Source organism: Gambusia affinis, linkage group LG02 (genome assembly GCF_019740435.1).
Source record: "Gambusia affinis linkage group LG02, SWU_Gaff_1.0, whole genome shotgun sequence".
Classification (NCBI taxonomy): domain Eukaryota; kingdom Metazoa; phylum Chordata; class Actinopteri; order Cyprinodontiformes; family Poeciliidae; genus Gambusia; species Gambusia affinis.
The window spans coordinates 15,520,890-15,536,097 of record NC_057869.1 but is presented as its reverse complement, the minus strand read 5'-3'; the positions used below and the strand labels follow the sequence as shown (position 1 = coordinate 15,536,097).

Here is a 15,208-nt window from a genome sequence, read left to right as displayed (position 1 = left end):
ACGGGTCAGGGAAAAAGTCCTGGAGAGGTTTTAACGAAGCGCTAAGTTAGAAAACGATGTTTCCAGCTTTTAGCATCTCAGGAAGGCTCTGCTGAGTTCATCGCCTGAAAGTGATGCAAACCGAGATGTGGTCGTCTAAATTTACAGCCCTAGCAAACAAGAGCAAAGGAGTTCATAACTCATCGATTTATTTGGTCTTTTAAACCATCGCCATGCCAAAAAAGGCATTTCTTGCAGTTTTTTGTTAGATGCCATATGTGGTGTGAATCTAAACACCACACATCAACCTGAACACAACATTCCCTTGGTGGCCATGTTGTCATACTGCGTTTTTTTTTTTTTTTTTTTTTGTAGGAGATGGAGGAGCTTAAAACTGATTGATCTTAATATATTTTAGTCCCGGTGGAAAACATGCTGGAGGCAGAAAAAGACTTTAGACTGGGATCATCCTCCAGCAGGACAGTGACCCTAAATGTACAGCAAGAGCTGCAATTCAGATCAATGCAGATACAGGTTCAAAACATGTTCATGTGCGGACCAGTCAAAGTCCAGACATATTTCATCTTAAACAAGCTTCCTATCCTAGACTTTAGGATAAATGATGCTTCTAAATCCTCATTTTGAGTGACCCAGATGACCTTACTGTCTTTACTATTTTCTGTGGGTGTAACAGCGTTATAAGTGTTAAACTCCAACGTGTTCGCAGCTGAAACACGGAGCTTAAATCACAAATTTGGTTTAGAATGAGAGATGCTAACATGAATGTGGAAAAATGCACATCTGACGCTCCCTGCAGGTTCATGAAAGGAAAGCCTCTGAACCACAAACCATCTTCATCCATTCCCTGTGAAGTTACATGAGTTTTCCCTCTTTTTATGTTTTATTTAAACCACAACCAGAAAGAAAGTGTTAGGAAATAACACAAAGGCTTAGGTAGGAATAAAAAAACAGACAGAATTAATTTATTTAAAACTATTTATTTAAAACTATTTCTAATGTTATGAATAAAAAGTTAACGCACCATTAAAACTGCCTGCAGGATATTATAATAGTTATGTCCATTTTCCCCCAAGCTTTTGTAGCTATTCAGACCTCTCTGTTGGTTTCTGCTTGTGCAAACAGATGATTATGACACATTTTACTTGTAGACTTAGTGCCCAAAGAAAAATGGTTGCATGCTGAAGAAACTCCTGACATGTGTGAAAGTGTGTGTAAAGTTTAAACTATTTGTTGGGAATGAATTTGAAAGTTTTTAAAAAAAATTTATGTGGATTTAAAGTCAGAGCTGATTTATTTTGTAAAAAAAACCCAAAACAAAACAAAAAACTGTTTTTACCTTTTACTTTTTACAATTTATTTTCAGATAAATTAAGAAAAGTAAAACAATTTAAGTGAAAAAGTAACTTTTTATTCTGCACAGATTGACTACAAAACTTACTTCTATTAACATGCCACATATTTTTGTTCGCAACAAACTTTACTTCCTGTTTTTCCTGCTCCTGTTTACAAGAAAATGAAACTTGCACATGGTCCAAACTAGTTATCTAAAACAAAGTTTAAGCAAAGATATGGTGAATTAAAAACAATGTTTCACTGAGGCCATTAAAAAGGAACATGCTCAACTTCTTTAAAGACCTCAAACTTTAAATTTCTTTACAATAAACAGACCAAATATGGAAATATTTAATGTGCTTTAAGAAAGAATATCTAATTTGTGATCTGAAGTCAAAACAAACTCTTAAAATTAAATGCTGTTGTGTATTAGCCAACCTCTGGGCTGCCGTAAAGTGCTTTCTGGTATGACAAATTCATGCTCAGGTTTGTTGTAGCAGTCTGTATATCACATTTTCATCAAGAAACACAAATTTATTTCCTGTTTTTACTCTTTCAAACTGTGTTACTGCTGTTGTCGTCGTTCAATCAGTGATTTTAAACCAGCTGACTTCACTAAATCAGACTCTAAATCCACATCCTCTTCCCAATCAGGTAAGATACATGCAATGATGGCCTGAAAAAGAAATGTACCCTGGATCTGTAAAGCAACACAATGACACTATATTAAACATTAAGTAATACTACACAAATTATTTAAGGCTGGATTGTCTGTGTAGATAGTATAAAAGCTCTAATACTTCAAACCAAAGCAAATTTTTACAAGCATGCAAAAGTAAAAAAAGAAGAAAGTCACTCTTCTTCCCCACAAGAAAAGTTCATGAAAAAGTGTAAAAAGCTAAATTTTCACAGTAAATGTTCACATTTCACTACTAAATTTTGTGTTTACATTGCATGGCTATTGTTTATCCGAATACAAAAAGTTCAGCAGGAAAATATATTTTAGCCAATTACTTTAAAAAAACTAAAAAAAAACCTGGAATGTGCATCATTTTGTCATTTATGAGAGTCATGAGTCCATCTAGTGAATATATTTTGGATATTTCTTTCCTGCTTTTATTAAGAAATTGACGCTCAGTTTGTTTCCTTTGACGCCCTTTAAGTCATGGTAATGATTTCGTATTTGTCCTGAACATTGTTGTCGTCCTGTTTCTGCGGCTCAGGTTGGTGCAAGTCGATGAAGAGAAAGTAAATCCCGGCTCCGACCGCTCCGCCCACCATGGGCCCGGCCACAGGGATCCACCACCAGCAGCCTCCAGCTCTGCACACAGGACACCATCATTAAGCTACGGCTAACCCAACAAACTATTGAACTTCCTGATGCTCACCGTTCTGTAAACTTTATTCTTTGCAAAAAGAGTTTATTTTTGTCTCTGGCAGAATTCTTTCAAATCATAGAAGTCTATTATTCTAAACTCTTTGACAGTCAAACTGCTAATTGTGAATAAAATAATTAAACGTATGAATGGTTTGGTGTTAAAGTGTGACATGTACTGAAGTTCTCCAGCAATAATACTGTGCTGTTTCACATCTAGTTACGGATATTTTTGATTTCTCTTCTCTCTAAAATAATTTTACCTCAGTGAGATTGTTTGGAAAATATCCATTAACATCTTAGCAACAAAGTTTTGCTCCTGGTTCTCAATTTTATTTGGGTGTGGACTTTGATTAGGCCATTGTAGCTCATGGATATGTGTCATTGTAAGTCTTCCAAATATAACTCTGGTTGTTTGGAAAAACTCCTTAAGACACATTTTTATCCCTCGGCTTTTGACACAATGAGGCTTTTGCTTTATTTATATTTGTCTTATTGTTGTTTTAAGTCCATTCTTGTTGTTTTTCTTATTTTATTTTATTGATTTTATCTTTGCACCACCTTTTCACAGATGTTGTCAGTCAAGTTTTCTTTTGAGAAAACATAATTTTATTTTAAAGTAGGGCTATTCTTACTTGAGTTAATTTTTGAGCACCCCTGCTTAAGTCTAACAGAACGAAGGAGCAAAATATTAATTAATGCAGAAATTTTCAGATTTTAATTAGAACCCCCCCTCCCCCCCAGTAAACTACATTCTTCTAAATATAAAAAAGGTAAAACTAGATAAATACTTGTCAGTTTTAGCCTGAACGAAGACAATGATAGTCAACCTTAGTTACCAATCTGGATGAATCCTGCCAACTTTTTGACCCTGGTAAGGCGTCATTGCAAGTCCTAATGTGTCGACAACTTTCACTTTCAACCACTTTTACACGTCGTTCATGTAGAAGGTTGTGCCTTTTAATTAAAATTTTCATTTGGGGGAACAAAGGCAACATTTTAAAGTTTATGTTTTTGAAATAAATCAGGGAACAGTTGAGTTAATTTGACTTTAATCAATCAATCAGTTTGGTTTGTTTCTATTTCAGCAACAAGGCAGTTCAAAGTGAAAATACAAAATCATAGAACACACAGTCAATACATCAGTCAACATCAGACTGTTGATTAATGTTTCATTTACAAAGTTTCAAAAGCAACTCTAAACAAATGAGTTTTGATTTAAAGGCACTCAGTGTTTCGGCTGTTCGGTCGTTTTCTGGAAGTTTGTTCAAAATTTGTGGTGCATACACTGTAAAACATTTTAAGGTAGTTTAACTTGAAAATGAAATTCCACCTGCTGCCTTGAAAATGCAATTTAAGTCAACAAGAAAATTTTATTAGCTTTAACTCAGAATCTAAAGTTCATTAAGTTGATTTAACAAGAGACAAGTTGACTAAACATTGTTTTAAAGTTAATTAATCTTGAATTGTTTTAACTTAATGCTGCAATTTAAACCAAATAATTAATTCACAATATGCAAGAACAAACGCTGCCTTCACCTGGTTGAAGAGTCACATTTATTTTACTCACAATATCAAATTAAAAAACAATTTATTTTACTTTAGAACAATTTAAATTATTGTTTCAAATTGTCTGAACTGGTAATGAACTGATTATCAAACATAATAATTTTTGCTGATAAACATTTAATGTGAACAGGACATTACGAACAGGACACAGTCCACTGCTGCGTCCTTATGGGAAACAGAGAGCGGCGGAGAGACCAGTGGATTAAAGCATGGTGTAGCTTAAATATCTACGCCTCCAGTTTGTTTGTTTTTTTGTTTTTTTTACTTTGTTGGTGCAGCTTATAATGAGGTGCGCTCTATAGTCTGGAAAATACGGTAATTAATCCTATTCTACATAAATTAAAAATCCACATTAAAAACCACACGTTGTTTATTAGGTCTGGTGTAACCATCAATTTATCATGGATTACAGAACAGTCCTCTGCTTGTTGTTGTGTCCTCGCTCTTATTCTGAGTCCCTTTGAACTCGTTTACCGAGATTACAGAATACGGCAGGTCAGTGTCGTGGTGTGGGCAGCTAAAAGGACAGACAGACGTAAACAGTCGTCTGAATTAGACCGAGTCTCTCCGTCAGGAAGCTGGAGGCGGCAGACGTCTGGATTAGAGACTTAAATCTACTGATCAGCTCAGGAGACCGACTCTCTCTGGGTCACAACTGTTTCACTCTGAGCAAAGAAAAACAAATATACTGAAATTATCCCGGTAGGAGACAGGGAGGCAATATTTTCATTATAGTTCAGCTTTATTTCATTGTTTCTAGTTTTTATTAGTTAAATATTGTTTAGTTTCAGCTTGGTTTTTATTAGATGTAGTGAAAACGAGTGTTTTGTGTTTTCTAAATTTGGATAATTTTTAGGTGCAGAATTAAAAAATGTCAAAGTATTGTGATTACGTATGCATCGATTGCATAACAGAAGATACAATTTTCATACAGCTTATTAAATTATTGTTGAACAAAAAGTTTTCTCCAAACTTTTGCTGCCATCGTACAGCCACTAGGGGGAGCATGAAGTAACGTAATGATGACATAAACTGCTTTGGTGGGGCAAAAAATAAAACAAATTTCACATCAGTTCAAAAGGTTAATAAGTAGACTCATAAATATTAAAACAAATAATGTTATATCAATAATTTCAGTATTTTAACATTAGTTTTATTTTTTGGTTTTATTCTTTTCAGTTAACAAAAATGTTTCTCATTTTCAGTTTTGTTATTTTGTAAGTTAACTCTAATAAACTCAGCAGGATGCTTTAAACGCATGAAATTCAAACATTTTACACCTGTAAGTCCATTTGTAGCTGAAGGATCCACATCTGGAGCAACATCTCCCATATTGTATTTAGACTTCAGTATCATTTTCAAACTAGATAAAAAAATAAAAAAAAATTTAAAGTTGCTTTCACACTTCTGGAGATTAACTGAGCAGCCTTATTACTGCACCGGTCTGGACTTTCTAGACGTTTTTACCCCAGCAGCGTTTTGTTCTTCGTTTGACAACCATAGCAGTCGGCCTCAATGCCTTTAAGCAGCGACATGCACAGTCGCTTTCAGGGGCAGGGGTTAAAAAGATTGGTCCAGAGCGGGGTCAAGGATGACGGCCACCGAGGGCAAAGGCACAAACGTATTTACCAACCATCCAAACACTGAGCCTGACGAGGCGGCCGCAGGAATGTGTCGATCACACCAATTTGGCTTTGAATTAAAACCTAAATCATTGTGCCTGGAGTGAGAATGTGTTCAGGGAAACTAAAACAAAAAAAAAACCCAACCCAGCAGTGTTTTTAAAGCTGGAAAAACAGCACAAAACCTTAAAAAGCAATATTTTAGTATTTCAAAAACAAACTGAGGATCTCTGCACGGATTTTCTTTTAAATTTGTGGTCACAGTTTGGACATTTTTCTTGTATCCGATCTCTGCTGTAATAAACTGATCAGCTTGTTCATTTTAAGAAATTATTATTACTATAATATTTATAATAATTATTTTAGTTTTTAGACATTTTCTCCATTGTAAACTTGTTTTTTGTGCCTGTGGCTGTTAAGAAGCATCTAAAACAGAAACCATTGCTTCTTATATATAAAACTTCATCCCAGTCCTGGAACCATGCAGTATCTCTAAAATTCAGCTGCAACAAAATTACTTTAGCGAGCTGTATTTATTTTTCATTTTTTGAACTTTAGCTTATTAATATTTGAGTTGAAGATGTCGCGTGCAGTTTTGACGTTCCAGTCTACGGAACATACAGTGGTTCTATTTTTGAAATATACTTTTAAATATTTCATATTTATATGTGGGAGAAACTGCTCCTTTTAAACATGTATTGTGTTTAAAATATTAATTCAGATTGGACAGGAACAGAAACAGTGCTGGAAGCTCTGCATAGAGAAGGCCAAAGACCAGATTTTCATCAGTTTCTATTAGTTTTGAAGCGTTTTCTCACTAATAAAAGACCTAAATTACCTAAACACCTCCCTGCCCCAGCCAGCCACAGCGGTGAAGAGCCTCGGGCCGAGATCTCGAGCCGGGTTTATGGGATAGCCGCAGTTCAGACCCATGGAGACGCCGATGGCCATGATGGTCAGGCCGATGCAGAGCGGCTCCATGCCTTTTGGGGCGCCGATGTTCTTCTTGTCGGTGATGGCCAGGATGCAAAGGACCAGCGCTCCAGTGGCAATAACCTTCCAAAGCAGAAGAAGCATCGGATAATTATTAAAACAATGAATTTGTTTTGGGTCTTTCGATCGACCGGGGCCCTGGCGCAGGCCTTGGAGCAGGATGCTCCCCCATCCCTGCCCTTGGGTTTGCTTTAGCTGCTGAATTTGCTTCTTGAGAGGAAGTTTTTGAGTCCTCTCATCTGCTGCAATGACCTCTGACCTGAGTTTCTCTAAGCCTGTTAGGGGGTCTCTATTCCTGTTTCACGCTGCGTGAGATGGCTTCAAGGGGCACAAACGTGGATTTTCCTGCCACGTAGTTTTCATTTTATGGGACAGTCAAGTAACTTTGTTACTTTAAGATGTTATAGAATCAAATTTGACTGAACAGAAATTTGAGCTCCTGATTTGACCTCTTTAAATTAGGTCTCTGTCTCTTTAAAACTCTCTGACACTCCGCCATCAAAAAGTCATGACTCTTCTATTAACCGTTTAAAGACATTTTAGCAGCGTCATTTAATGAGCAGACCCACAGTTCCACCAGGTGTTTGCTAATTGCTGCTGGCTAGTCTGAAGGAGCTGAGTGGAAGAGGCGGTTCTTGGTCCACCCAGGCGTTTCGCACAGCTGAATGGTTGCCATGGAGATTAAAGGATTTCTCAAACATGCATGAAAGAATCAAATCAAATCTCCAGGTATCTTTTGATGAGGGAGTAGCCTTATAATATGAAATAAAGCTAAAAAATATATTTTACATAATACTGCCCCTTTAACACTGTTCCCCAATACATATATTTATATATTTGTTACACCATCTGCATCAGTTGTATGTTCTCAAATATAAAATCGGTTTAAAGCTAAAACTTTATGTTTAATTTTTCTTTTATCAGTATAAATGACAATTTGCTGGATTTTTTTCCCCTCACATCACACCAAATCGCAGAAGCTCCAACTCCAGAAAACATGTGAAAGATTAATTAGCAAAATACTTGAAACATTTTTAACATGAGTACAAAGGAAACAATTTTTGCGTCTCACCTTAAGGAACCTTAATTCAAACAACTAAACTGTTGCAGTTTAGTATTTTGATTGGACACTAAAATCTTTCTCGAGTCTGTGCCAAATCCAGGGCTTTAACTTTTAAATGATCGGGTCTTCTGCAGGTTTTAAAATAATTTAAATATAATGTCACATGCACAAAACATCTCAAAAACATTTGAACACATTGAATCTGCCTCCAACCTGGCAAAATGTGTAAAAAGCCTTCAGGTAAATGTATCTTTACCACAGTAATATTAGAAATATTGTCTTTACACTGAAATAATCCCTTTAACTACATTTGTAACTTTTGGAGAATTTTTCTCCTCACTAATCGTCTTCCAAAGTCGTCTACCAGAAAATATTAGAGCATTTCTAATAGCTTCTAAATATTTTAACTTTCCAACAGGACTTGAGACCTGTCCATTATGGGTAGGTTCAGTTTTTAAATAAAATATTGAAATAAATTATTTTTAACTCGGAGAGCTGGAAACACCTGCAGGAGCTAAACTTACCAACAAATGTGGTATCAGTATTTTCTTTTTATTTTATTTTTTTAAAAACAAACAAAAATAAAAATGTTAAAGTTAGGATCTATCAAAAGTATTTCACTGTGTGAAAATGTCAAAACAACAAAAAAAGCAACCATTGTTTTTAGCTTCTGTTCTGTATTTTACAGAAATTTTATAGTATGACTTGAATTGACTATTTATTTTCTAAAAAATGTTGTTTTATCTTAGTTATTTCTAATATTTTTATTGTTTAATTGGATCTTTTGGTATCTAAAAGCCAGTAAAACATATTTTTAATGAAATCTAGGACACTTTTCTTTAAAATAGCAGATTAACTTAACTCCAGTTTGTCATCTTATCCAGTGTGTATAAATTATCCCACAAACTTGTTAAGTTTGAGGTAAAACATAAATATTCACTTGAAACATGTGTAATTCAAAAAGCATTAGCATAATTTTCTTTAAGCTTTATATTTCTGAGACGGTCACGATCAGAAACACAAATTTTGAACTTCACCTGGTCAACAAACCCGTTTAGCACCGACAGATGTTTTGCAGGATAAGATGCAAATATGTTGGCTGTTGCATTTTCACCAGTAACTGCAAGATCTCCGCCGGTGTAGTCCATCAAAGCATCTGAGGAGAGAAAAATAAAATAAAAAAGACTTAAGATATGGGACATTCAAAGTTTCCCCCAGAAAACGTGCTAAGCCTGGCGGTTAAATGCTGGGACAGTCGTTCATCCAGCGGCCCGTCGTGTTTTTGAGTTAAAAACTACCTGAACACCAACCATAAAGTCTTAAAAAATGCAAACGTTTTAAAAAGACTTCAATAAATAAGCCATGTTTAGCCTGGTGGGAGCAGAAGTAAAGCCTGGTGGCCCGCCAGGCTTATAATACGCTGGGGGAAACCCTGGACATTTCTCTGCTCTTTGTTTTGCCACACTTTCTACATTTAAGCTCACCGTAATACAACCCAAAGACGGCACAGGAACCGGCGAACGCTCCGAGGAACTGCGCCGCCACGTAGACGGGGAACTTCTTCAGAGGCAGCTTCCCCAGAATCACCATGGCCAAAGACACAGCCGGGTTCACATGGGCTCCTGAAGAGATCAGGAAACTTCAACATCTTAGAGTGACAGTGAAAAATTAGAAGGTTTTAAAACTACTCATGTTTTTATACAATGAAAAGTCACCAAAAAACAGATATTTGCTCATGTTAAGTGATTTTTCTACAGCCTTTTTGTTGTATTTAAAAAATAAAGTCATGCTGCCACAATATTTTTGAGATTTTTTTGACTCTTACTGCCTTTAACTTTAAGAAAACAAATTTTCCAATTTGATGCACTTATAATCGGAGTTAGAAAGTAAGAGTAGCACTACTAATACATATTATTACTAAGTAGAAGTAAAAAATAGAAATCTAAAAAATTATTCAAGTTGGAGTAAAAAAGCTACTCAAGTTCTGAGTAACTTGTGAAAACATAAATTATTTAATATGTAAAAATAACATTACTAGATGGAACAAAATATAAAATATATGGAAATTTTAAAGGTCAAATTGAAAGTAATTCATATAAATAACATAATTACAAAAAAGGGAAAAATTTTATATTAAACTGCAGGTGTGTGTGTGTGTGTGTGTGTTTGTGTCTTTCTGGTTAAAATAAGTTTCTTCGTCATCCAGTAAAATTACGCTCAGTGGGTGCAGAATCCAAGTAAAAGTAAACAGAACAGCGCAAAAAATATATTCCTAAATGTTAAATTTTTCAATGTAACTGAGTAAATGCAGCTATTTTCTATAAAATCTGCTGTAATTCTTGCATGCGGGACTGATGCACATAGTCTTTCCCCCACCAGCTCTTCCATTTTGACTTTCTCTTAGTTTGTGCACAATTGAAATTCAAGACGTTTTGCAGATCAAACCTCAGCGGGCTGCAGATTCACGCAGTCATCACCAAACCTCTTCCATTCATCCAACACTTTCCGGCTCACTCTTCCGGGTTTGTGCTCCCTCAGATCTGCTTTCCCATATTTTGTCCTGAAGCGAAGTGTTGAGCACATTCCAGCCAATTGTTACCAAGTGTGGGGTCATTTATTTAACACTCTGAGATCTTGGCTTTGACCTCTCTGGGGTAACACCACTGGGGGGTATCAGCCATGCGCCCATTGTTAATCTCCCCATCCTGTTCACAAACACCGGCCGCGACAAGCAGCCGGCCCGGCCTGCCCGAATTGCTTCTGACATAATCTGCCTGAATCTGCTTAAGGCACACGTAGACTGCAGGTCATTAGAGTGACCATGATGTGTCACACTTACCGTACACTGTCAGCTAAAATTTGCAGACTACAAAGTGATACCAATTGTGTTTTCTTCTCCTCTGGGGCCGCTCTGCCAGGGAAGCCCAGAGAGCTGGGCTTGTCACACCTGACCCCCCTTATCTCCACAGACCCATGCCCCTGTAAAGCTCATTAGTCCAATACCTACGATCATCTTCAGAGATGTCGTTGGACAGAAGCTTCCCACCAAGCCGCGGACCAAATGGCCCAGTCATGCAGCAAAAGCTTTCCATATATTAACCTCTCTGTCCTCTGGCTTTTCTGCTATTCTTCTGAAGTCTCCAAGTTGCTCTTAATAGGGAGCCAATTGTTGAAAAATCACAACATTCGTCTTTAGCGTCGATTCCTGGCTTAATCGTCTGTTAATCTGAAGATTTACTCCAAAGAGAGAAACATACACCAACCGTAAAAGTCATAAATGATTCTGTAAAATACAGAACTGTCCTGAAAGTGGAGGCAAATTTTATTTTCTACTTGTTCAAGTAGATTTTTTTTATTTTCTTGATTTTACCTCACAAAAATAGACATAATAGTCATTATTATTGTGATGTTGTTGCACAGACTAACCAGGTGTACAGTGATCAGCTTTAGCCGTGCTGGCTAATACCGCAGGACTGACATATATGGGTTTGCTGCACGGCTCTGGAAAAGCTAAGAGTCCACTGCACTGAACCCCACTGAAAACCTCCCGGTTATTCCACCAAATCTTGATTTATGAACTCTTCTTCTGCAAATAAATACTAAAGTTTTGCTTTGAATTTCAGAGACACGTTGTCAGTAGTTCATAGAATAAAAGAACAATGTTCATTTTACCGAAACATAAACTTATGAAAAGTAAAATCAGAGAAAAATATCATTTTAAGTGGTCTCTGTATGTATATATATGTCGTAGTTTAGATATTATTGGATCTTTTGCGATGCTAATGAGATGCCCCAAGTTGCTATGGTTACGCATGTCAAACCACTCAGCTTCCCAAACCAGACAGAATAATTGGCCAAACATGCAACGCGTCAAACAAAAAAGAAAAAAAAAGTGTTAAAAGTTTACTACAAGAACAAATAAGAGCCAACATACAGAAAATACTCCAACTATTTTAAAAATATGCCACATGATTTTGTTGCTGTTGCAGAACATACAGCTTTAGTTGAGAAAATGTGACTGCTGACAAACCTGAGAGATTTAGGTAAAAAGGTTTTTTTATTTTTCCGACTGGAAGTAGCAACTACATTTTGAAGCAACTCAAGACAGAATCCTGAGAGAAAGATTAGGATGATGGCACAGAGGCCTTCCGGTCTGAAAGACTTCAACTTCATCACCAAAGATAAGTTGCTAAAATAACAGTGGAGACCTGCAGAGAAGCTGCTCAGCAAAAACAGGCATGGTTGGAGTGTTGCAACTCCTCTTAGCTGATTTTTGAGAAGTGTAGAATCAATTTATGGCATTGAATTTTATTTTTACATGTGTATAAATGTAAATACACGCAGACAATTTATTTTTCTATTTTGTCACTTTTGAGGGACATTTTCATCTCAGTGACAGAAATAAACTTCTTGGTTTAATGGCAGCGGGATTAAATGTAAAGCTGACAAGAGTACAAATAATTATACAGTTATCTCTACTCGGCCATTAATAACACATAAATTAAAGTGATTTAAAAAAGTAGTTTTGCTTTGCTAGAGACATCCAGTAACCCGTCAGAATAAAGAATAAATATTTTTCTCACCGCTGTTGTCTGTCTCAGGATGAAGATGCTTTTTATTAATTAATCCACATTTTCTGAATAGAAACGAGTGTAAAAACCAAATTAGTCAAATTATATTTAATTGAATAAATGTATTTGCGCAACTAAAACACCTCAAGTCAAACAAATTATTGATCATCATTTTGATAATCTGCTTTGTTTCAAAAAAGCAAAAAAAATTTATTGACTTGGTAAAGATTAAATTTACTGAAATGAGATTATAATCAAAATGTAATTCTGGATTTACAAACTAATATGCTTGATTAAATGTAATAATTTCAATTCCTAACATTTAATAACCTCTGAAATTACTTTTTATTGTGTTCACGTAAGTTTGCAGCAAAGGTACTTTGAGGATAATTAAACTTTTTAGAAAGTCAAAACATTAAAGCCTTCCTTCTCACTGCCAGGAAGTAAAACTTCAAACACTGAAATGTTTGCAGGATCAAAAAAGGACATAATTAATTTGAACTGCACCATTACATTTTATTCTGCCTGATATTTTTTATACCTGGATATGTGCTTCTTTGGGTCTTAAATCGCAAATTACTGCATGAATTAACAAATGCAAAAATGAGAACTGTAAAGTAATTTTTTAAATGTCACAAACAAAACCTAGACTATATTAAATATCTGCTAATTGTTTTTGGGTTGTTGTTTTTGTTTTTTTGTTTTTTTACCAGAGTCCCATTTTTTCCAATTCTCAGATCACATTATTTTGCCTGTTTTTGTCGTCATAAACTAAAGGATTTATCACTTGCATCAATGCAGACGCTAACAGTCTGATTAATGCTTCCTAATCATATTGAAAGAATATTTGGCTTGTAAATCATTGAGTTTTTTGAGGAAACTTTTTAAAAAACATCAACAAACTTTTACATGTCGATGTCAAATTTATTTATATAGCACTTTAAAAACTAGTTTAAAACTGCCCCAAAGTGCTGCACAAAAACAATAATAAAATAACTTGATGAAAAGAAAACGAGAAATAATACAGGAAAAAAATATATATATATATTAAGATAATATGAGTAAGTAAATCAGAGACACCAGGAAACGGTTGCATTGAGCGCAGCTTTTTCTCCAGGTGTACAACCCAAAGTGACATCCATTTATCGATTTCACTGGGGAAAGTGCACAGGTTTGGTTGAGAAAATGGAAGCATTATAATATTTTTTTCTACATTTGACCTGCCAACCAGGAATCAGTCGACCTGGAGAAAACCGGTGTGAATCCAACGTGTGAGCGTCTCTTACCTGACACTCCCCCCGCCATGTAGACGGCCATCATGACTCCCAGGGTGAAACCGACGTGGATGGTGAGCGGCTCTCCCAGAGCCCCTTTACTCAGCACCGTCTGGGCCACTGAACCGCATCCAAAGAGCTGGGACACAGACAAGAACAAAAACACAAAGAGCGCAGCTAGAAAAGCCTCATTGTTTCTAATCATTCCAATTAAGATCACCATTTACACTAGCCCTCTTGTCCACAAACAGCCTCCGACTGCCACAGACAATTTGTCCAAGCTGGAGCTCAAAACAATAATTAATCCCTCACTTATTAGGTAAAAGGCACAAGTAATTTAGAGGGATGGGGTGGTGGGAGTGTTGAGGCGAAAGCAGTCATCCACAAATAAAGAGGGTTGTTGTGGGAGATGCATCACCCCTCTGATGGGCCATCCCAGACATTAAAGCAGACTTTTTTCTTCTCTTTGAGGTGACAGCTGCAGCTCAGAGGGTTTCAGGTGGAGGCTGGGACTCTCTACTGGAAGACAACACAGTGCTGCTCTGCTTATTATTTAATAAACTTCATTAATTATCTACTTTTAACAACCTTGTTGTAGCTTTAAGAAACACATCATGTGAGAGAAAAAGCCCTAAAATTTACATTAGTGCCATCTCCTCCTCCGAGAGCCTCCTATTATCTGTTAGCAGAGGCATTTGAGGGACAGCGGTCAGTCCGCAGAAACTCTTATTAGCAGCTTTAACGCGGCTGTTTAAGCTGGGTGACAGGTGCAGAGGGAGGGGGGAATAATACTCACGATCAGGACAAAAATCCCCAGAAACTCCGCCAGGAACTCCTTCAAGATGCCCCGCCTCAGGCCAAATTTCTCCTTCATCTTCCTCCTGCTCTCTTCTTCCATGCTTTATTACTGTCGATGTTATTTTCTGGGACTATTTGATGCCTTCCTCCGATCACAACAAACAGCCAACAGCTCTGATGGAGGCAGTGCGGAGATGAGAGCGCAGGCTGTCGCCTCCCACTGCCGGACGCGCTAAGATCCCTGCTTCTGTTTCCCGGGACAACCACAAGGGGTCCACTTTAAAATATATAATTATTATTACAGTAATAATATCTGGATCAGCGCAATTCAAACCCAAACAAGACACATTCAATTTCCTCTACTCAAGAAATATTAGTTTTACAATAAATAAGAAAAAGGAAACAAAATCTCAACTTAATTTGTCCGATTTGTTTTTGCTTTTAGAGGCAAATAGGAATATTTATTAAAATATATTGCCGGTTATTGCTAAAATAACTAGGGCTGAAACGGTACTTCGATTATTAAAATTCCTCCTTGAGTTAATTATTTAGCCAACGTGTTCAGGTCGGGACATTATTTGCGTTGCGCGGAGCTCTCACTTCCGCCTGAG

At 36.5% G+C, this 15,208-nt stretch overlaps 1 protein-coding gene across 1 annotated transcript; it reads right to left on the bottom strand.

Moving 5' to 3' along the window:
- Positions 1 to 1,386: 1,386 nt before the first annotated feature.
- On the bottom strand, positions 1,387 to 14,885 carry aqp9b (aquaporin 9b). Its single transcript, XM_044138691.1, has 6 exons — positions 14,596 to 14,885; positions 13,812 to 13,938; positions 9,439 to 9,576; positions 8,992 to 9,110; positions 6,737 to 6,954; positions 1,387 to 2,653 (listed from the first exon to the last, which is right to left on the bottom strand). Exons 1-6 carry the CDS (start codon positions 14,695 to 14,697, stop codon positions 2,491 to 2,493), a joined length of 867 nt encoding a protein of 288 aa, XP_043994626.1. The 5' UTR covers positions 14,698 to 14,885; the 3' UTR covers positions 1,387 to 2,490.
- Positions 14,886 to 15,208: the final 323 nt, after the last annotated feature.